The sequence below is a fragment of the Catharus ustulatus genome, chromosome 2 (genome assembly GCF_009819885.2).
Source record: "Catharus ustulatus isolate bCatUst1 chromosome 2, bCatUst1.pri.v2, whole genome shotgun sequence".
NCBI lineage: Eukaryota > Metazoa > Chordata > Aves > Passeriformes > Turdidae > Catharus > Catharus ustulatus.
Genome location: NC_046222.1, coordinates 68,832,516 through 68,856,280, shown reverse-complemented (window position 1 = coordinate 68,856,280; position 23,765 = coordinate 68,832,516). Strand labels below are relative to the sequence as shown.

The 23,765-nt window shown below is 35.5% G+C and overlaps 1 protein-coding gene across 8 annotated transcripts in view; it reads left to right on the top strand.

The window, feature by feature from the left end:
* The window catches only part of PCDH9 (protocadherin 9), an 836,069-nt gene that overhangs the window by 24,105 nt on the left and 788,199 nt on the right, over positions 1-23,765 (top strand). Inside the window, exon 4 of one of the 8 annotated variants that reach the window (XM_033052276.1) lies at positions 11,526-11,733. The exons of 6 other annotated variants lie outside the window; for them this stretch is intronic. In XM_033052276.1, the coding sequence (XP_032908167.1) occupies positions 11,526-11,609 (84 nt within the window). In that variant the 3' untranslated portion in view covers positions 11,610-11,733. Of the gene's footprint in view, positions 1-2,519; positions 7,561-11,525; positions 11,734-23,765 lie in introns of those variants that run through there. One more of the 8 variants, XM_033052277.2, reaches the window with a different exon arrangement.

The window sequence follows — 23,765 nt, the reverse complement described above, 5'->3', positions numbered from 1 at the left end:
ATTCAAGTATTTTGCATTCCCTTGGTCTCTCTCTTCTCCAAGAGGGCTCTGCTTTGGTTAGATACTAAATTAGTTATATCTAAATGCCACCTTTGTTTCTGCCCCCACTGAGCTTAACAGTTAATTTTCCTGGCTAGAATAAAGAAATTCTTGCTTTCATATTTTATCCTTTCCCCATTGTGCAGTAGGCGAATAAGAAACATGTAGTTCTTACCGAGTTAAGCGAATAGAAACCCTTTTCTAAAGAAAATTGGCTGTTTTTCACGCACCACAGAAAAATCATCAATTAAAAATGGAAACAGCTAGAAATTAACATCTTCTTCTTGTTGAAGGTGAATATTAAACTACTTCCGATTTGACTTTCCCTTTCTTTGTTTGAAGATGATCATTATCATTTTACAATTACATTTTCATTTCCGAAGGTAGCAGCGATAGGTTTACTTGCTTGGACTTTGTTTTTGATTATGTGTAACATTTGATCTAAAAGTAACTGTACAGGTTTTAAGCACAACATAACTGAATCCTAAATTCATGGAGGATAAAATTTTTATCTGAACAGTTTAGGGTTAGCAAAAGATTTGCATTAAAATCTCTGGGAATTTTACATTTTATATAGAGTGCTTTTGAAAAGCCTACAATTTTGCCTCATGCTGAACTCATAAGGATCACAGAACTAAATCCTAAGGGTGTTGTCTGCTATTTCACTTGAAAGGTGATTTAATCTGGAGGTTAGAATATTTTAAATGGAAACATTAGTGATGACAGTCACTAATCTGAAAAAAAAACAACCCAACACCCAAACAAAAATGGCAATACATCAGCCACAGTCCTAAGACTTTAAGAGGTAGATGCTGTTTTGTGCAAGGAGAAACTCCATTAATTGGCCTCTTTGATGAAATTTCATATTGTGTCACCATCTCAAAGTCATGATTCTTTTAGTGTGTGATAGTGAATAATATCTTTTAGCTACTTACTTTAGTGGTAATTATTTAATTTAATTTTGGTTGGTTAGCTCTGTTAATTTGCATTGATTGGTTGGTATAGGTTTTCTAGTTATTTTGGTTTCATTCATTTAGTTGGGCCCAAATAATTCAGGCAAAGAGAATATGAAGCCAGTCATCATGTTACCTTGTGACTGTGCATGTGCATGTATGTATATGAGATCAGATATATACATGTGCTTGTATGTAGGGGATTACATGTACCTATTGAAATACTGAGGATTCTACTTCAGAGAGAAGACATGATGGTGGCCAAAGGTACATTATTCATGTAGTCTAACGAACATGTGCTGGTATGTGTTTAGTAGCTAGAGAGTCATCAGAAGGAAATTCAAAGTAACTTTCAATAGTTTTTATGAAGACCAACATTACTTCTGTTGTGAATAACCCAAAAGTACTTCACATTGTCCTGTGAGAAGATAACCAAGTCCTCATACAGTACTGGACAATCTCTGTTTATGAAAACATCTGAAGATCTAATTTCATGACATTTGAAGATTTATTTTGCAGATTAAAAACTCATGCCAAATGTTACAATGAACCATCTGAAAGTCCAGTGCAATTGCAGTCCAAATCAATGTGAAGCTTCTCCCACATAGACCTATGGCATATATACATCAAAGGTGAATATATTCTGTAGGAATGCCTTTAAACAAAAGCATGATAGAAGGCAGACAAGATGAACAGTTTATAGCTCCCAGGTTTCTCCTTAGCAAGCAGTTCCCTGTCTGAATCCCTGTTGCTTGCAGTCTGAATGAGAACAAAAACACACAGACATCACTAAGGCATCAGCAATATGATTGGAGAGAGTTTCTAACTGGAAGAGATCATGAGGCACCCCCACACGGGTAATTCAGATTCCATTTGGGTTAGCTGCATTTTACTGTTTGTTTCTGGATGTGAAAGTCCTCAGCATTGCAACTACTTGAACCTTTGGTCCTGTGGGATCTGGGCAGGTATTTGCAAGATTTCAGTTGGGGAAACACCATGTTGTTACTGAGAGTGAGCTGTCAGGTGCAATTTCCATGTATAGGTGTGAAGAACTGTTGCACTGTGCTAGAAGATAAACTCCTTGCCACCAGTTTGGCTTGCACAGTTGGTTGTGGTATGGTTGGGTTCTTCCTGTGCTGTGAGTAGGCCTGCCTTGAGCATCTCTGTGGGCAAAGTCCTTTGGGCTAATGTCTGCAGTCCCTGGTATCTGCTACTACTGGTATGACCTTTAGAGAGTTGCAAGGGTGAGAATTAGGCACCTAAACCTTCTGTTTAACTTAAATGTCTCTGTCAGATACTGAATTTGTAAAATTGCTCAGCATGCATTAAGATTCTTAAACAAAATTTGTTGAGACTTTTAAGTGTTTTACCGTAAGAGTATCCTGCTGTTTTCAAGTGTTGCAGGGAGACAAAGCTAATATCACTATAGATGACTTCTGATTGTATTGTAAATGTTGAAATTCAACAGCAAAGTCTCAATTATTTTTAAAACTATCAGTGCAAAATTATTTTGTTTTTTTCTTTCAGTGTGTTGTTTGGGTTAGGCTTCAGTAGTCTCTTCAAGCTTAAATATGATCCTTCTGCACAAAACTTCCCACACCTTATGCTCTGTGTACATCAAAGCAAACAAAACTAGTTAAGTGGTCTGGAGGCAGGATACACTGTACCCATGGGTGAGTAAGAATGATTTATGCGACAGTATGCTGAGATACATAGTGATGGGTGGTAAGCATATAGATCATGTAATCACACTTGTGGCTACTGCTACAGTAGAAAGGCTAAGATCTTGCTGAATTCCTGAAGGATGAGATAGTAGAGCAAAAAACAAGTCAGATCTGAGAAATTAAATGCTACAACAATAAATATCTCAGTTACCTAATAGCTTTATTTTAAATTTTCCTCTATTTTGTGGTTGATTGTGACGCTTTAGCTGTTTGTTGTTGTTTGTTTGCTTGTTTGTTTTAAATTTATTTGCTTATTTATTTTCTCTTTTTCAGAATTAAAATATCTAAATATTTAGTCAATTTTTTTCTAAGTTAAAAATTGTGGTTGTATATGTCACTAAAGACCTTAATGCAACTAATGACCAAACAAGCTTTTGTTTGTTTAGGCTTCACTAGATAATCAATCACAAATCCTGACTGGGACCTCATAACTGTTACTTTTTCACATCAGTAAAATTAAACCAAGGTTTACAACTTTAAATTAATCAAACTGATGAAAGGCCAGGGATTTTTAAATTTTCTTTTTCCTAAGAAGTAGATAATTTTGACTTCTGTCTATATGGGAAAAATAAGGTAGAGATATACATGATTGGAGATAGAAATCTTGCAGCTGTGTGCATGTGCATATGAGAGAGAAAAAATACCCAGACAGATAGATTATTTCGCAGTGTAAAAATGTTGTATTAAAAAGAAAAACGCTGGTGTTTGCTGAGAATCTTGTATTTAACAAGAGCAGCCCTGGAAAGGAATGCTCCCAGTAATCTCTCTTTAACTGACTCAAGTGGAAGAAAGCCAAGTTGTTCGGTTGCACAATGGGTTGCAATCATGTGGGAGAGTTCCCGGTTGGGAGTTGGAAACTGAAGACCTGACGTGCATAAGTGAATGAAGCTACGCTATGTGATTTAAGTTTTTTGTCTCCCTCCTTAAAAATACAGCCTTTGTCTGGGTGCTGAAGAGGTGACATTGTGAGACACAAAATCAGTTTAAAATTGGCATTTTGGATATCGGTAATAATTTGTCCTGACATTATGGCTACTGGTTGTGTTTGTGACAAGCAGGCTTGATCCAAGGGGCACTGTGAGAGCCAAATTTAATAGAGGACCATTGTAATTTTCTGCCTTGCGGACAGCAGAGACTTTCTAATGTTTCTCCACCACAACAATCAAGGATTACTAAATAACAAGTCCACAGGACTGGGGGAGGATTGAAAGGATTAATGGAGTATGACAAAATTGCACCTGAGGGGGAAAATCTGTAGCAGTTTTTGTATCCTGATGTGGTACATCAGGCAAATTGGCAATTGCTACTGATCTTTACACATGCATGTCTACAAATAAAGTGGGTGAAAATCAAGCAGATGTAACTATGAGGCTAAGGTTGTCATAAACATTCATGTCATCAACTGCATAAATCACTTAATACTATCGTTTTAAGTATTTTGATCAACTATATTAAGCATCAGTGGATTGTAGGCACTGTACCAAATCATTTTTTACTCCACTATAACCTCTTATCCAGATAAACTAAATCCTAAAAAGATTAAAAATGTAGGGTTAGTCCAACCCTTCTTTTCAAAGATAATTAAGGAATACAGTTCCTGTTCAGGAAGACTGTTTTCAGCTTTAGAACTTTAAAAAAAACCCAAAATACATAAAAATTGGTTTGCAGTCTGCATTCATATGCTGACCTGATGTTAACTAACTCCTACTGCCCCTCTGATAAATAACATTTCAAAACAATAGCAATCCTAGCCCTGAGTTCTTATGGGATATTAATGTTTTTTAATAAAATGTTTAGCACTATTAAATATGAGCAGTTCGAAACACAGCAGTTTGTTAACAGATACTTGATTTCTTTTCACACTGGTTTAAACCAAAAATCCCACCACTGGTTGCAGTGGATTGTACATGAAATAGAAACAAGGAGAAGCAAGAAGAGAATTACTCATCTTTATTTTTAAAACTATTTTCTTTGAAAAGGAACTTAATATGCAATAAACATTGTTTATTACCTCTCTAAGAAAAGGATAACTAGGGAGCATTTTTTTTGGCTTCATGGAAATTTCGATTTGATGTGTTCATAGTATCTGACTTAACCTTTAGATCATGGTACTTTTCTTTTCCTCCCTGTTTGGAGGGTTTCCTATTAGGGAAAATAGCAACTGGTGCAAATGGTTAAAATTTATAGGTCTACACAAGAAACAGTAAATTAAAGAAGAGAAATCACATACACACAGTTGCAATCTGAGGTCATCTTTCATTGATTGTGAATTGTTTAAGGAAATGTTTCTTCAGCAGCATTGACTGAAGGTCATGTTGTTATTTGGACTTTTGACTAGTGCAACAGCAAACGATTCATTAATTCCATTAGCCATCCTTTCTGCACACTGGGAAAAGCTAATGTAATTGTCAACTATTCCTACTGTATACTTAAGCTGTCAAGGATCCTGGAAGGCTTCAGTTATTCTCTTTGAAGATATCAAAGGAAGGGGTGGGCTATTTTGTGTCTTTAAAACAGAAATAGAGAAAAAAATGTGCCACATAATGTAAGCTAAAAGGCTTCTTTTTAACCTGAAATGACACTCAAATGCAGTAATGCTGGGTGACTGGTAAAGCTTCTGGTTTTTGGTTTTGGGTTTTTTGTTTATTTGTTTGTTTTTAATAAGAAGTGTTAAATGCAGGCTCTCAGTGCACCATTAAACCTGTCTTGTCTCCAGAAGCAACTCCAGGGATTTCTTGTTTCCATTCCCTTCAGGTTCCCAAGGCAGTTTGATCTCACCTGTGCGCTGCTGTGTGTGGTGGACAGGCGAGTGTAGCATGACTGTAGTCAATGGGCTTGCTGTGTTCTTCTTGCATGGATATTAGGCAAAATTGTGGTGCATACACATTTTATAGCTTGTCACGGTGAAGTTTCTGGTGGCTTAGTGGACAGCAAAAGCAAAAAACATCACGTGGAGCTGCAAAATTATTGGTATTTTTCCCTGCTGTTAACAGTGATGACAGCTGAAAGCCTAGTCTACTATATTTAGCAGGAAAAAGCAAAGAGGGGTTCCAGGATGAGTAGCCCAAAGTGGTTTGCATCTGAACTGCAATTTCTGCCCTCCTAGTGATCACTGCTATAGGCAGTGTTTTACAGACAGAGAGTATTTTTTTCTCTGTAGAAGAGACAGCTGTGTTGAAAAGGCAGTGAAACTCTTTGGTACAAAAACTTAATTTTAGCTTTGGTTAAAAGAGAATATAGGTAAGCAAATCCATGTACCGTGGATTTTTGCAAATTCACGTGGGGATGAGTTTTGTCCACCCTGAAAAGGAAAAATGTGCTCTCCTGCAAATCTTAATGTCCCAGGCATCCTCGGTGGTGGTTAAAAATCCACCATCGGTCATTACACATTTCAGCATATTCCTTTTTTTCGGCAATAAGGAATGCAAAGCTGTCTTGTCCTTTGCAAATACTTTGAGCTGTTCGGATAACACATTGCAGAGTGAATGGACACAAATCACATAACCCTACTGTGCTCTGTTTGAAAGGAAAGTGCAACTTTTCATTCATTATTGGCTAACTAATTTTCTGGTATGCTTTTCACACAGTTTTGAGTGGCAGTCCCACACCCCCAGTGCATAATTTCTTTAGTTGCAGTGCTGAAAACTTGGCTTTCTCTTTAAAGATTTAATTTTACTACCTGATTGCAAAGTAATTAGCAGTTTACTGCTTACTCTTTTGTCCTGAAAAAGGAAACACATTTTGCATACTTCTCCAGACATAACATTGTCACTGCGTGATGATTTTTCTCTAAAACATGGAAAACTGTAGAAAAGGAGATCCATCTGTTGGGAAAGTTTTGCTCTGTGTGTGATATAATGTAATGAGTAATCATAAATGTAAAACAATTGATGTGACAATTTCCTATATAATGATTATGCAGTAGTTAGTAGCCACAGTATACTATATTACTCCTGTTATGTATTTTGGAGGTGGACGCTATGGATTCATAACATGATTTAACTTGTATAAGTAGTATCAGTCCATCTGAGGGATATTCTTTCCCCAGGTTGAGAATTACAGATTTACAGTGTTGATTTTTTGAATCTTATCAGCCACTACAGAGTGGAAAATATTTAAGGATAGCAGTGTATGTGATTCTGTATGTTACTGAGTGTTAAAATAAGCAATCAGTTGATTGTTAAATAAACTAATATATATATACAATGCATTATATTTAAGCGAGGAATAGTTGCAAAAATCAGGTGAAATGTTTCACTTTTATTGTAGTAATAGGCACCATGCTATGTATTTATCTATGCATAGTTTAGGAGAGAAGAAGATGCTGTCAATGATTCTGTAATATTTTCTTCATTGTAGTGGCTATGGAGTTGAATAAGAATTCACTGATATGTGTAGTAATGAATCTTTGAAACTATAATTTATAATCAGTATTGGACAGTGCAAATGAACAGGTGTCCTTTAAAAACGGACTTTTGTACACTTTGAGTAAAGAATTACCTAAAAAAAGTATAAAGTAGTTGTACATTCAAAATGTATTAAATTCCATTTTTCCTTTGCTATATTTTGTAAAATGTTTTTATTGTAAAACAGTATGCCTCTCACACATGTCAAATCAAAGCTCTTTATTTTAGAAATATATACCTAATGTAATTGGAAGCTTATTGCACTCTCATGCAATGTATATATTGTGACTTCAAAAAGTCTGTACTGAACTTTGCTCAAACTACTAGTATGTGGATTTCTTTAAATTTATTTTTAATTAATGATATGAAGGATAAGATCCTTTCTAAATGTACTTTAAAATTCACAATAAAGTTTCAGAAGTTCTTTTGTACAATGTTGAGGCTTTGTGTTGAATTTTCTTGTTCAAATCCTTTCAAACTGGTATCTTGATTAAGTTCCATGTTCCTCAAATTTGTGTAAATCTGTGTTTAACATCATCATGATTAAAATCAGGTGTGCCCTGTCACAAAGTACTATGATTCCATTTACTTCAGAGTAAATTAGGCTACTCCATTGAAAACAGTGTCTCCTGGCACTTCTACAATTTCTGCTGGAGACTCAGCGTGGCTTCAATAATGTATTGGACTACAAGGGTGAGATAAAATATATCTCAATTTGTATATTGGCCCAAACCAAGAGACAATACAGAATAAATTGGATTAAATAGTGGGGAAAACATAGAGAAAAACATGCTTATTTTAGAATATCCAAAAAATTTATTTTATAGCTCCCAATGAAAACAAAAGTAAATTTGGCAACATTGGAGAAAGATGCAGTGGTACAGTACACAGTCAAATCTATTGCAAGCTTTCAGTTTTATTCTGAAATTCCATGTCTTTTATTTTTAATGTTATTATTAGATGATTCAGTAGTAATTGAGGTAAAAATGTTGGTAGCATCAACGGGGAATTTGCCTGAATAGAGAGGTAATTGAGCTCTGTGAAGCTTGGAATAACAATTATTTTTTAGTGTCTAACCTTCTTCATCATCAAAAACAGTGACAATTGGTTTGCTCAGATGTAGAACTTTCTATTTAACTATATGTTTAGCAATGACTAAAAAGGTTAAGCAAGAGAATGGTATAACTTTTTTTTGGAGGGCAAAACAGTCTTATTCCCCATAAAATGGACTACTGTTTTGCTGTTTACTTACTCAAAAGAGGATTTCTAATTTTATAGATGAAATCTTAAAAAACATTTAACATCATCACTGTAAAAATTGCTAAAGGCACAGTTTTAGGTCACTTTTTTTTGCATGTTTGAGAACTCCGTATGGCATACTTCTATTATAATGAGATAGTAATTTTCCAAGATGCTTTCACTGGCACTGCTTATCTGCATATCTGAAGACATATATAGCTTGATAGTTTCCATTCAGAAATCCCAATATAGCTCCTTAACTATGGTTAGCTGGAGTTTTGCACATTAAAAAGGTAATTCTGATGTCAAGTAAATCTGATTTGAGAATGAACTAGAAATGTCTTTCAAAATCCCCTATTTAACTTGTCTGTTTAAATAGGTAAAACTTCTAGAAATTATTTCCCACTGCAAAGCTTCAACTAAGGTCCAAGGCAAAATTAGACCTAATTATCTTAATGGCAGATAATACTCAGCTGAATACTTTACTTACAAAATGCGTTAACTTTAATGGTGCTATTCGTACAGAATATCAGATCTTTCTTTCTGAGTGACTCCTCCTTTAAAGAACGAAGAACAGTTTTGAATTGTCTTTGAAAAGAATCTGAAACTCAGGCTCTAAAGAGAGTCCGCAGATCTCTGCAGAGAGATAGTTTCACCATACTCAACTATTTTTTAACAGTCTGTAATAACATTTATCTCATTAAAGATCTGCTATGGGGCTAACTCAACACTCAATTATGGTGAAGCAATGATACTCCAAATGAGAACCATTTTCACTTTTAATTCTTGAAATGGGAACGGATGTTCAAGTATTCACGTCTGAGGAAACACTGATGACCGAAAGGAGGTAGGATCCTGAACTTTTCTTGCAAATATAGCCAGAGACCAGAAATAGCACACCAACATTACTCACAACAGAATAAACAAAACACTCACTGTCATCAAGATTGCAAGTCGGCACACTGCCTGTTGACAGGTTTGATGATAGTCATTGCCTGCTTGGCTTGCTGTACTTGGGACCCATAATTGTCTCCTGATGAATGGTTTTGTGTCTTTTCACTAAGGTTCACATCGTTGCCTTTTCCATTATGAATTATGAATCTTTTTATTGCAATACTACTGCCAAAGTTAAGTTATTAGACTAATCTGGAACCCGATTGGGTAACCCAGGCCCATATTAGCTGGCAGCTAAATCTGAGAGGAGCCTGTTAGTCTCAATATTGTACAGTGCACTTGTAAGTGCTGTTTAGTGTGCCAGGGGTTGTGTCATCCGGTGCTGGATGGGTGGATTCCCCCTGTGCAAAATCTGACTTTACCTGAGGTTGTGGGATTTTTAAATAATTTGATGGCAGTGACAGAAAAATTATCCCTGGGGTCCATAGGCAGAAGTCCCCTCCTAAATTTCGTTTAATAAAGCATTATAATACTGTTATAACTTGGTAAAATGGTAGTAAAAACAAAGAGGTTGTTGATAAGCTAACTTTCCTTAAGTAGGACAGACTTCTTATATTGGGATTTTTTGAGAGCCATGTGTGAGACTGATGAGCACCAGCTTTTAGGCCATTTAGTCATACTGAATACAATACATCAACGTGCCTTTTTTTTTTTTAAGCTTAGTAGGAGCCAGATTATGGCTAAAATAAAGTAAAATCTCATAATTGATAGCCATCATCAAAGGAAAAAAAGACAAAGAGTTTATTATGGATCTAGGGGGACAATTTAATTAGTTTTTGAACATACATAAATACAAAAACAATGCCCTACAGAAAAAACTATAAATTACATCTTATTTTGATCTTACGAATGTTAATTTTTAAAAGTTTTTTTAATATCAAATGATGCCATCAATCCATGAAGTTAGATGTTAAAAGGCATTTGACAGTCTGACTCAGTCAGTTATTTCTATATGCCTGAATTAATTTCAACTCTTCTTAATAGAAGAAATTATTTTGCTGATGAAGTTGCAGGAAGTGCTTGCTTGAAGACTGAGAAAATGTCCCAACCGCCAGCATTTAAACATCTGATAAGAACTGGAGTAAAATGATTTTGTCTTTGAAAAAAGTTTCCCTTAGATTTTTGATGGGAAGCAGATTTGCTGTAGGAACTTGTTCAATTTCATTTTTGCATATTCACTCCCCATTTAATACAAAATGTTTTCTTGTTTGCAACATGAAGCAGGATCCTGTCACTGCACTGCAAAGGAAGAACACATAGTGGGCTTGGCATTCCCTGACAATATGCTTTCATTAAAACTTTAAAATGTAAATGTATGGAGAAATGCATGTCATACCCCATCACAGAGCTTCACAGCTATTGCATTCATTGCCACTACTGTGTGGCAGACTTGCTCTTCTTTTTTTAGCTTGTTTGCTTTGTAAATGTAACTATATACAGCAAGTTATATTTGGGAGTGAATGTTTTGCAAACCTCAGCTAATCGATAGGAATTTTAGCTCCAGCTCCATTAGACCATTAGCAGTTTAAATTAGTAACCAGTGGTTATCGTATCTTTAACCTTGCAGCTTTTCTCCCCTGCCTTGAGGTTCTTTCTCAAACTTCTTTGCGACGCTATTTTCTGGTCACTGCTCAATGTCTTATCATAAGGAGTGAGTGGATTAGAATTCAGATAGATGGGAAATGCTAAACAGAAATTGCTCAAGTATTGCTTTGACTATGGCCAGAAAGATGTTAATTAAAAGTGGTGGAGAACATAATCTTTTCTGAATCCAAATGGCTATGACAGTTCCTACAGTTGGGACATACAGGGCATGTAGCTGGTTAAAGCTACGAAGCTATTTAGAAGGATCAGAAAATAGAGTGTAGAAAGATTATACCAGTGAATCCAATTCCAGAAGTGTCACACCATTTGTCCTTTTACCTTTTGTTTTTTTATTTTAATGCTAAATTTTTGAAATGCAATCTATCATTTGGAACATACATTAATTGCAAAATAATGTAAAAGCTCCTTTTGCTGTCAGAAATATTACTTTTTCGGTCTGACAGTACAGAACAATATGCCTGACAATAGCATTATGGGTGGTTTGGAAAATATTTTCCTTCTCCAGCTTCTTCTAACTGTCCTTTCCAAAGGCTTATTCAGAGATCACAGAGGCAAACCTCATTTCATGCCACTTGCAAAACCAATGCAATTTTCTTTTTTTGTAGACAGGAATGGCGCTGCTCTGTCCTTCATGGGAGATAGAGGTGGAAGGAGCTGCAGTTGTGTTTGCTTCAATGACAGAACACTGAGACATCATTTTACAACCAGTACACTTGGTATTTATCTCCAGGTGTATACTCTTAAGCCAATTATATCTTTCATTGATGTGATTCCTTTTATAGAAATCTCTAAGAGGACACTTATGTCTCTGTGGTGACATACTAGCATACTACAGGGGTATGATAATAAAGCTTCAACAGTGTTACATTTCTGTGCTTCTTTGTGTTTTTATGCTTTACTTTTAAAAGTTTTTTGACATGGCTTTTTTGTGAGTTTTAGTTTGTTTGGTGTTTTTTTTAATCTTCTCTTATGCAGGCTTGCAAAATTACTGATTTTTTTTTCTTTTCTAATTAATATTATTTCTTAGATAATTTCTTTTGCTGATGTAGTTCTTGGTCAGGATGACAGAGTATTACCTTGTTGGAGTCAAATGTTGACATCACTTAGTTATATCTTTAAAAATGGAAGCAGTATATTTCTGTCCTGATCCAAATGCTTTTATAGGTACCATTGTAAACATCTTTGCTATCGACATGACAAGAAATTAGGCAGTCTGTCTTTGTAAGTGTGACGAGAATGTCAAGCTACAGTGGAAATAAATGGGAAATCAGCGTTATTTAAGACAAAAACTAATCCACTGTCATGTCCAAAAATAGCTGGTTGCCAAAAGCAAATATTTCACTTAAGTAAAGGCTTTGAGCCTTCTTTAAACAGGAATATTTCAAGAATTTTGAGGGGAAAAGAAAGCGATACAATTAAAAATCTATAATTATCAATAAAGATATGAACTTCACTAAGAAAAATAATTTCAGAAACTCTTTTAAGCATCTTCTCTAAAGAGCTAGTGACACAAAAATGCTGCGTAAGAGAATTTGTTCCAGAAAAATAAATACTACCCTTTAGTATTGTCAGTTGCCTGCAATTATCTTGGATTAAATTCATTTGACTGAATGATCTAATCACCTAGACACCCGTTACAGTTAGTGGAGAGAAACAAACGATTTGGCAGCATTGATTGATTTCATTTCATCATGAAGTAAGAGGCCAAAATTGGTCCTATGAATTTAACCCTAAATGTTAGTAGCTCATGTGTAAACATGAACCCTGTAGAGATTTAGAGCTAGATGATATCTGTTTTTTCAGACGTCATATTTCTTTGAGTCTTCTGTCTAAGTATTTCCAGCCCCAATATTTCTCCGACAAGGCTGTGGGTTCAATATATAGAATATAAGTCATTACTTGCAGTGCTCTTCATTTAGGAAAGTGTAAGGAATAGAATTAAATGGTGTGGAATGTTTCCAGTGATAGCAGGCTGAACCCTTAATAGTCATTGTCATTGTAGTACTTTAGCAAAAAGCATAATTGATGATCCTAGCATTCTAGATATTCTTTAACAGTAATGTAAAGTAATATATATACTTTTATACCAGTTGACTACTTAATGACAATTGATATATATGTTGGTCATTATCTTCTTTGAAGCAGACAAAGGAGTTAAGACATTTCTAAGAGCAAGAGCTCTATTTTGACCTATTTTTTAGTTAAATAAAAAGAGCATAAAATCAAATTTCATGCTAGAAAATGGCTCTTTTACCTTTACTGCATGCAAACATTGACTTGCAGCCACCTGTGTCTGTCTCATGTCTAACTTACTCTAAAAATTGGCATTTTTTTAACGGCTAGCCCAGAAAACTCAAACCTGAATGACAGCCTTGAATTTTTCCTTTCTTATGCATCATCACCAATTAGACATGAGTCAGACTAAATTGCTCAATCAGGTTTATGTGTTTTTCTCGTTCTCTGAGGGATTTTCACTTCTCTAATGGTTTCCTCACAGATTTAATTTGTTTACTTTTTCTGAATGGGAGGGGGTTTGTTATTAAACCCTAGATCTTGTGACAGGGGTGGAAGAAACTTCACTGAAATTTTTTTTAAAAATTTCCTTCCGAATTGCACCTTACTGGAACATTACTCAAAAGAGAGTAATATATATATGGATTATATATGGATTTTTATCTGTGAACCTCAGTGGCAGCACCATCCTGTCCAAGCTCCACCTCCATTGCACCTTAAGGCACTTAACGCCGTAGGTCTAACCGGGTGTCTTGACGTGTCAGGGATTCTGGGGACTGGGATACCTTGGTTGTTCTGTTGCTCTCAGTTTTATATGTTTGAACCCACTGCTTCCATTCATTTTGTCTCCGGGATGAAGAAGATTTTAGCTTTCAATGACAACAACAACCATAACAATTAAAAAAAAAAAAAAGAAAAAAAGAAACAGGGACTAGAAAAACAATTTCAAGTATAAATTAATAAATTCTAAAAGAAAGACCAACAAGCTTATGTAATTTCAAAGACCTATAGATTTTCAATAAATGCCCTAGATAATATTTATTTCACAGCAGGATATGATCAACAGCCTGGAATTTATAGAAGACTGAGCTCTCAATCCATTCTGGTTTTTTTCCAGCTGTTCTGCCTTGGGAGCAGAGGAGCAGTCTGGAAAAGACTGCAGCAGATGAATCCAGAGACTCCTTTAGAAACATAGCAATGAGCAAAATATGTCAGCATTTCTCTGCTGACAATTTGCAATGGGTGATCATTCTCAAAAGTCTTTTGCACAGTACTAAAAAGACATACAAAATCTTAGCTTGCCCATGGGGCTTGGGAGCCAGATAATTTCTCTCAGTGAGCTCACATCCATAAGTTAAGGACTATATTCTGGATGGTAGCTTTGTTGGTATAATAAAGTCTCATAAAAGAGAAATATATAAAACTAGATCCATTACCATAGAAATAGTGAAAGGTCATTTCCATGGAAACCACGGGAAGCTCTCATGCTATGATTTTGAGGAACACTCTCTTTGAAGGTACAATGCATTTATTCTATGAGCCTTGTTTTAAATTAAATTAAATTTGTGTATGTAAAGTGATAGACATTTTGAAAATTCTAACTTGATAAAACCATTTGCTGGAAGAGGAATTAATATCAATGTGTTATTCATTTTGGCTATGGGGAAGTGGTTTGGCATCTTTTTTTTGTGCCTAGTGCTGTAAATAGCTGAGATTTCTTACTGAGAACAGTAACCTTTTAGGATTCAGGACTATCATTTCTGTTTTCTATGGTTTCCCTTCCTGACTAAGCCAGATGCCAGAACTTCAGCCTCAGGAGAATGCTAGTAGATATGCATATATTTGTAATTTGAGAGCTCATTCAGGCACGATCATGAAAAAATTTCAAAGATCTACCTTTATGAAGAAATTCTCTAGAGTCAGCACAAAGAGTGGGGTTCTGTAGAAATGTCTGTAAAATCCTGTGCAAGCTAATACATCCTAATTTTTGTTCTTTAGCATCCATCATCACTGATTTTTTCTTTAGGCAGTCCCATACATAGTTCTTTTTAGAGACTTTTGAATAAAATTTCATAAGAACTACATAGACAATTAGCCTATAAATGTTGCAAAAAATCTTTCCATCATTGTGTACTTCCAAGCAAATATTAAAAAGTTTGAATGTTTCCTAAACTAGCTTTAAAAAGTAGATCAACTTCAGGATCCTTGTGCACTGGAGGGCAAGAATTCCTACTTAAAATAATTTACATAAAATCATAATGAAGGTTGGAGCCAGACTACTTTCTTTTTCTCTTATCTCATCAGAACCACTGGAGCAAAAGTCAGGGCATCTACTTTTACATACCTGGTTTAGATTTGAAACAGCAGTAAGCTTTCAGACATCCTGCTCCCCAGGGCTGCCTATGAAGTCAATGGGCAGAGTTAGTGATATCTAAGGTTAGGCAGACTCTGCACTACAGGTCTTCCCCACTGAAGTATTTAGGACTCTATACCCCATTAAATCATTGGAATGCAGTCACTTAAATGTCTTTCCCAGCCTGATTATGCAAGTACTTGATTACAGAGGAAGCCCAGTGCTGCAGCCTGGGAGGGCCACCTGAAGGGCTATGGTTGCACTTTTCTAGATAAGGTTCTGGGTACTGTCCATACATTCTTTCCTGTCAGGATTTCAAAATGCTGACCAAACATTAAAACTTTTACCTTCCTATGTCTGAGTGAGCTAAGGATCAAAATGTGTTCTAAGTTTCCACTAATTCAATGGTTTATCAGTTCTCACTTTGAATAAGCTTGGGCCTGGCTTCAGCCTCAGAGTCTGGGAGTCTAGGACAGGGAGTTCTTTCTAAATATAGTATTTGCTTGCATCTGCATTAACTGAAAATCAATTCAAGTTGTTTATCAGAAGTTTTTTTACAAGTGGGAAGGAAGAAATGATATACTGATCTGATGCACAGGTCACTCTGCATAAGGTTTTCCTAATTTGACATCCTGACTTTCAGTGTGCAGGTAAACTGAAAGAGATAAATGAAAACATTGTGAATGTTCTGCATTATTTGTCATTTCAAGGAGACAGCCTTGGTTAGAGTAATCATACACTTTATCATGAATTCTAGTACATCCATGCACTTCAGACTTTGAAACTGGAGATGTTTTTCAATCGTCAGATACTCCAAATGCATAGAAGATTTAAGTTTGTTTTATTTTTTGGGGTTTTTTTGGTTTTTTCCCGATCATTGTGTGCACATGTGTAATTCTTTCTACCTGGAAAAGCAGCTACTTGAACTCATTTAATATTTATTTTAATTTAGTTCTGTGATGCTCTCCATGATATCTCATCTTTTGTCTAGACCCACATGGGCCATATGAAGAAGTGCAGATGCTTATGCTATGTGGAAAGTTAAGTTTACTCCTTGATTGACTGAAGAATGTTGCTAAACATTAAAATGTTGGCTTTTTTTTTTCCCCTTCTTCCTTGCTTCTAAATGCTATTTGTGAACAGAGATACAGATCTTGCTAACAGAAGATTCTTTTGATGTGAGACCACCATGATGGGTCTGCTCAGTGACACTGTGTTAGGGTCTTTCAAAAAGTTCTGCTTATATCCTAGCTTTATTCATTTGTCTTAGTTTCATATATGATATAGAAGTCTGCTTTCATTTTTAAAATTATTTCAGGTCTCAGTACTGTCCTATGGCATTTAACAGAAAGTGTTCTGTTAGCAGATTTTTAGGAAATCAAACCAAAATACTTAAAAAATAATTCAACAGCAAATAAAAATGAGTTTAAATTCTGTGCCTCATATCTCCTCTACAGTTTTACTTCTCCAGTCTTCCTCACTGGGAAGTTATGTTCAAATTTTTTTTTTTTTTTTGGCGGGAAAGTTCTGAACTGCACTGAATAGAAAATACAATTATAGCTTTTAATTTATTTATTTTATTTAATCATCTACGGTTGCCAAGAAACTCTAGTCATCTAGCAAGTTTTTGTTACATTTGGTCAGATCTAAAGCAAAGTTCAGGAAATACGCAGAGAAGTTTCAATGGCTTTGGAAGAAACTCATTTCATTTGTATGCAGCTAGAAATATCAGAGAGCTGATTCATGTCATGAACATGAATCAATCCTATGGCAATAACGCAGTTCAAGAATTCCATTGCAGAGGTGTTGGAAATGAAAAAAATCCCTGGAAATCAATTGGGGTGGAGGAGGTAGGAAGAGATACAATAATGAACATTTGTATATGGTTCCCTTTGTGCCTTCCATATCCTAGTTTTTAAATATGTAGATTATCTTCTTATTTTCTCTATTTTTTTATATATTTCTAAATCAAAATTTGGCTACTTTTAACCTTCTCTTCTCCCTCCATCCCCTTTTATTTTTCCAGCTAGATTTTTGAAGGCTGTATTTAGTACAATGAGCCAGCAGTGGTCAGTTGTCCCAAAAACTCCATGACTTCTACCATTTGTAAAGGTAGTACCTTAAATAGCATTCTTCCATGTCTTCCAGACATTCAAATAAGGAATGAAGCAGGACCAGACCCACTTGGTCTAACCTTATGGGCCTGATGCAGAACTTTTGCAGATTTTCTCAGTGACTACACTGATACCCTGATGCACTTTTCCCTTTTAGTATTTGGAAGAATTAAATCTACTCCTTTGTTTATTAATTTTTAAAGGATATCATTAATAAATGCATAAAAATGGGTCTGCATTTGTAATTGAATCAATTTCATCAAAGGCAGTAGGGTGTCATTACAACTGATAGTGTTAAATTGACATTTTTAAGATTAAAAGAAAAATATAGTTTTGAATTATTAAAATGGGTCAAATGATAATTTGATGGTTTGAGCTCAAGAACAAGAATCAGAACAGTGTTTCTTTGTATTATTTTCTGCTCTTGATTATTTCAAAGTGGGAAATTGGAAAATATAAGTTTGATTTCTTTAGAGGATATTTATCTGCCGAAAGGGCTAGCAAAATGTTATCCTGAAATGACATTTTTGAGTATTATATGAAAAGAGGGATGATAAGGATTGTAGAAAGAGATTCAAGGAGTGAAGAAGCTCTTTATTAAAAAAAAAAAACAGAAAAAGTGAAATTATCCATCATTTCAAATTTTCAGGAGAATATATGCTAAAATGTCAAAAGAAAAATATTCATTTTAATTATTATTTGTCAGTAGAAGAGATGAAATATACTACCACTCATTATTTTTATTATCTGATTTAGTGTTTTGATTACAGACAATATTTATATCAGCAATAACTTCAAAAGTGTACTGTCATAGCCAGATCCCATGTGCCTTGCTCTCTGCATTTGCAGAACATTTTACAGTACTGACGCCAATCCTACAGACAGTGCCTTTTAGCAAATTAAAGAAAGTTGTATATGTGTTTCAAGATCAAATCCCCAGTTGAGATGTAACTCGGGAAACCAGAGACAGAATTTTGAGGATGTTAGATGGTAAACAAAACTGTAGGAAGATGCAGCCGGTAGAAATTTTTAAGCAAAAAGCTATCCTCAGTCTGTATTGTACCATATGAATGTCAAAAGTGCTATGATTGAATGGGAGATCAGAGAAGATTGACCTTGAAACACAAAAGTTTATATAAATTTTTGGAGTGGAAGGCATAATTAGAACCAAAATTTAAAAAGTGATGGTCATGCCAACATAAACAAAATCTAGTCTCATTCTAATATAAAGCATCAGTTTTTCAAAGGTAATAATAAATATACATGGGGTATATCTCGTTAACAGCTGTGGTAGTTGAAATGCTATTCACAAAAAGCTAAAGAATCTCAGCCAGTTCCCTCCAACTCAAAATGTGGCACTGGTGTCCTTAGGGGTGTGCTGGGTGCAGAAGGGCAGAAGTGGGAGCAGACAACAGAAAAGAGGCATCCGTTCATCCTGGGTTTGTGAGAAGCCCACAGCAGTGACACGGATTCCAGCTGCCTCTTAAGTGCTGGATAGGGGGCTGAGGTCGAGAAGAAGGGATCAAGAACTTGTTTCTCATCACCTCCCATATCCTCCAAAGGCTCTGGGAAGGATTAAAGCCAAGGTGATTGCTTCTTAGTTACTGACACTAGACAAACCAACATTTATCTTTACCTGACCTCCTGTACTGCCCAAAGGCCTGACTCAAGCATAAACATGTATAGAAGGTAAAAATCTACCAGCAGTTCAAAGCTGACCTTTAGTGGACTATGAGAGCGGTAGAGTTTTTGCTTGTTTGTCTGTAATATTAACCACACTGTCAGTGCTAAAGTAAGTGATATTAAGTACAGAATGATAATATAATCAATAATAATAATGCAAGATAAAAGGCTCACTTCTTCCATGAGTGAAAAATCTGCTGAGTTAATAAACTGTACTGGGATAAATTTTACTCTTTTTTGTCCTTTCAGAAATATAACCATAGGATACACAATGAGTTGTTACAGGATTCTGAGGATAAAATCCTGCCAAATATGCTTTCAGGTCTTTTTGAGTCACTAGCATTTTTGTACGTGAACTCTATAGCAAAGGATTACTATATTTAATGTTTTTTATAGTTTAATTCCTCCTTTAATATTTAATAAATAGAATAAAAACCACTAAGAAGTTTGTTCTGGGAATTGCCTAATCTTGTTATTTTTTATTTATTTTCACTTTGAGTTTGCTTTTTTTAAAGGTCTTTTTATTCTTTGCATTCTTGTAAGAAACCATTTATTTGCAAGGTTTTACAGTTATGGCATAACTGTAAAAGTGACAAACTGACAACTGACAAAACACACAGGAAATTAGTAATCGCTATCTTACTTTTTTATTATATATCCTTATGTATAATAAACTTGTATAGAGCATGCTTTTAAAATCTATGTGTGGGTGTGTGCATGTGTATAATTTAAATGAGATAATATGTTTGATGTGCCTTACATTTTATCTGTTCAGGTAAGTAATTTGCCTACCTTTTCCAGGAAAGTGTTGCATAGTTTTGTTTTACCTGCTCCCAAAAAGTTCTAGCTCATCTCAATGATTTTGCAGGTTTTTTTGTGTAGGCATTATTAGTCTTCTAAATACCGAAGACTTTAAACCCCTTTTCTGTTGTTCTTATTTTCAAGATGAAGCAGCAACTATCATGTTCCCATTGATAATAATAGAGATTTTGTGTATGATTGCTGTGGGAGCTGGCAGAGTGGTGTAACACATCTATCTAGATCATCCAAATGGCATTCAGAATCCTCTCAGAGTGTGTTGGATCCATGTCCAATCCTAATTACACAATGCAATCAGATAGTTATTACTAACTGTACTGGAATCAGTAACTTTTTTGAGTATTGAGCTGATAAGCGTACAAAGAGCTAAAATATCTTTGTAAATAAACATTAGAATTACTATGTTGGGGATATTTTACATCCTTCTTGATATTTGTTTTCTTTTCCTTCACCCCAAGTTGCACACTAGATATTTTAGAGAGTTAAGATTGCTGGTAGTATGATCAGAAAAAATTACTGTGAAAAGCCTGTAAATTCATGTAATTCTTCTTAACCACTCTCCTGTCAGTGCCAGTAGAAAGTCAAGATGGCTTTTCTAATTGTCAACTCTGTGAATACAGTATCTGAAAAATTCATGTTTCTGATTTTTACATTTATTTTACTAATAAAAATTCTGCAGTTCAGATTTAGATGAATCATTTTGCTGATGGTGCGTAAGATAAAACAGAAATTCAACTGACTTTTAAATGAGGACTGATTCTGTAAAGGTAAAAACTTGATATTTATTGTCAAAGGAGACTTACCTGACTTTTAGAATAACTGGACAGATAAGTCCTTATGAGGGGGAAGGACAAGAATTGGTCAAGCAATGACTTTGCTGAGTTTATTTTTAAATATGTGCAAAATACCTGACCTTAAGCCTGCTGAAAAGAAGATCTGCTCTAATTTCAGCAGGCTTTGAATGCTGGGCTGATTAAAGATTACAAAGCACTTACTTCTCAGTTCTTGTAAGTACATTTATGAGAGTTTCTGAGGTTCTGCATGTACAATATGTACCATTATAATACCCTGCTGAGATAAGACACTTTGGATCTGTCCTCCATCATACTTATTCTGACTCTGCAGATGTGAGGTCTAGTTACAATCTGGTCTTTCCTTTTTCAACTTTGGAAACATATTAATTGTATTTTCAACTAAATATATTTCAATGTCTGTATTGTGTGAGAAAACACATTTTGAAATCTAAATTATCTAACAAAAGCACAGGTTCTTTTTGTGCCCTTAACTGGAGAATCTGTGTTTTGAGTGCATAAGGAAGTTATGAAAAGCAAAAAGTCCTTATAAATAAACCTTTGTGCTTCAAAAATAGTTAGACGGAATCAAACACTTCTTTGAAACAAAGTTCAAATGTGCATTTGATACAATGATTTCTAGTGATAGAGTCCATGGGTGTCTTGAGACATCCCATTTCCCATTTCTTGGCAGTTTATAACAACTGATACTGTGTAAGTCAAATCCATCAGAGGACACCTTTCTGCAAATTTCTATTCTCTGCTGTTGCAAAGCTCCCTAAGGGCTCTGGAGACACAGGAGGAGAGATGTTTATTACGAGCTTCATTTATTGAAGAAAACAGCTCTCGCATCTAGGGGGAGGATCACAGAGACACAGTGAAACTCGGAGAAATCCCTCAGCTCTAGATTTTAAATCTCCCAAGCTTGCTTGTTCTTTTATTTGTCTGTCATTGTGCACAGAACAGCATGGCCACTGTTTGCCTCCCGAGCCACAGCTGCCGGCGGAGGGGTAAGCGAGAGGCCCAGTGCAGCAGAGGGGAGGGGAGGATGTTTACACTGACCCAGCCTGCCAGAAGTTTATGCAGGAGGAACTGCTATTAGAGAGGTACAAAAATGTTAAAAGGGAAGATTTCTTGTCTGACAGGGAACTTTCTTAACCTCTGTCTCATTGTCTTTCTCCCTCTCAGAGTGAGAGATGTCCACTCTCTCTAGCTCCACTGGATTTACTTTAGCTGAAGCTGAGTTGGTCAGCTGGCTGACCCTGGGGAATCTGGTGGAGTGTTAAAACAGGCCAGGTCTGTGGTGTGGTAAGCAGCTGATAAAATTTCTGCTCAGCAGAGGCAGTAGGGAGTCACTGGAGTCATTGTTTCCTGGTTGCAGTCATACTCTGCTTCAGCACTTCAGCAGTGTCACCTTAGAGGTGTTTCTCTATTAGTATTCAAAATGTCAAAAAAAAAAAAAAAAAAAAAAAAAGCTCTTCTGTAGCTTTACTTCCTTCATTACAGATTTTGCAGCAATTGCCAGCGTGCAGACTTTGGACCACGTGCTTCAGTTTCTTGGGAGTAGCACAACTTTGAGTGGACATCCCAGGAGGCTGGGTGGCACACACTGTGTCAGTCTTCAGAAAGGTGTAATTCACCTTTACTTAGTCACTCAGCAACTTCAGTGGGCTCTTATCCTGGACACCTGGCAGCATAAATACACAGCAATCACTTCAGTCCCCAGCTATAGCCTGATTACTGCCATGGGTGTGCAAAGAAGAGGGAAAACCCTGCATGTAATCTCATGGATGCTTCAGATGCAGCTTGGCCTTTTGTTTGTTTGGATTACCAAACATTATGTGTGGAATAGATTGGTACTTTTTTTCTGTCATATGCTAATTTAGGTTAAGTATGTGAAGTTCTACTCGAAGGTGGGATTAGCTCATAGACAAGAACTATCCTCAAAGTGGGGATTTTCTCAAGTGAGCCTCTCTACAGCTGAAATACTACACCTGAGCTCTGTATATAGTTGCAAAGAAACAGAGAGTTGGGTGTCACAAGTCATTTGGCATTTTTAATTGCACTAGATGACCTACAATTCCTTATTTTGCTCAACCCAGCTATGCATGCTAATGTTTTACAGACTAATATTCCTTGCAGGATCAGATTATTTGCATTTGATATATTTAATCAGAGAAGGAACTGGTTCAGTGTAACACATGTATGTCATGGCATTACCTCCCAGGGAATGTTAATTGCTTTCATATAAAATAGTTTAAAGGTTGAGTTTCTCTTTTTTGGAAAGCTCTCTGTTATCTAGAGCAGCTTTTTTATCTAGAAATGTTTTCCTTTATAGCATGCATGATGTTTAAAGCTATGCTACTAAAACCAGTATTTTTATAAACAAGCACAAGCTTTTCTTCAAATCAAATCACTTTTTTGTCTCTCTGTACTTATTTTTTTAAAGCATATTTGTCTATTTCATACCTGACTGTGTATTTCATTTGCCTAAGTTTTTTTTCTCTGCCACTCTAATCTGTCTAACCTATTTTAGGCTTTAACAGCATGCTTATCACTTCAGTATCTGGGCATTAAACGCTTCAGTGCATTTCCAAAGGCTTTCATTTTACTTAAATGCCTTCAAACACACTTAGAAAGTGTTATTAATTAGAGTCAGCAGCCCAGTGCAACTTCAGGTACTCATTAGGTATTGCCCTTCCATAAATTTTTTGTAGCTTTCCTACAAACATTTTAGCTAACTCAAGAATTTGGAGATGGAGAAAATAGTTTTATGTGTTTTTGTCAGTCTTTGCTGCCTACATATTAGATATGACATGGTTAGATTGTGCTTATTTGTAGAATGAAACCATAAATCTTAATAAATAAAGTTGTTTTGGCAATTATTGTCATTAAATTCATTGGGAATTTAGTGAAGACAGTGAACTTTGAAAGCAGTCATCTGGTGACAGTTTAATTCTAACATTTTGTTTTCTTTCATGTTTGGTATGGTTTAAAGGTTTTTATTTGTTTGTTACTTTTCAATCTCTATTATTCATAGCAATAGCTTGCCTAGAGTATTTGAAACAAAAT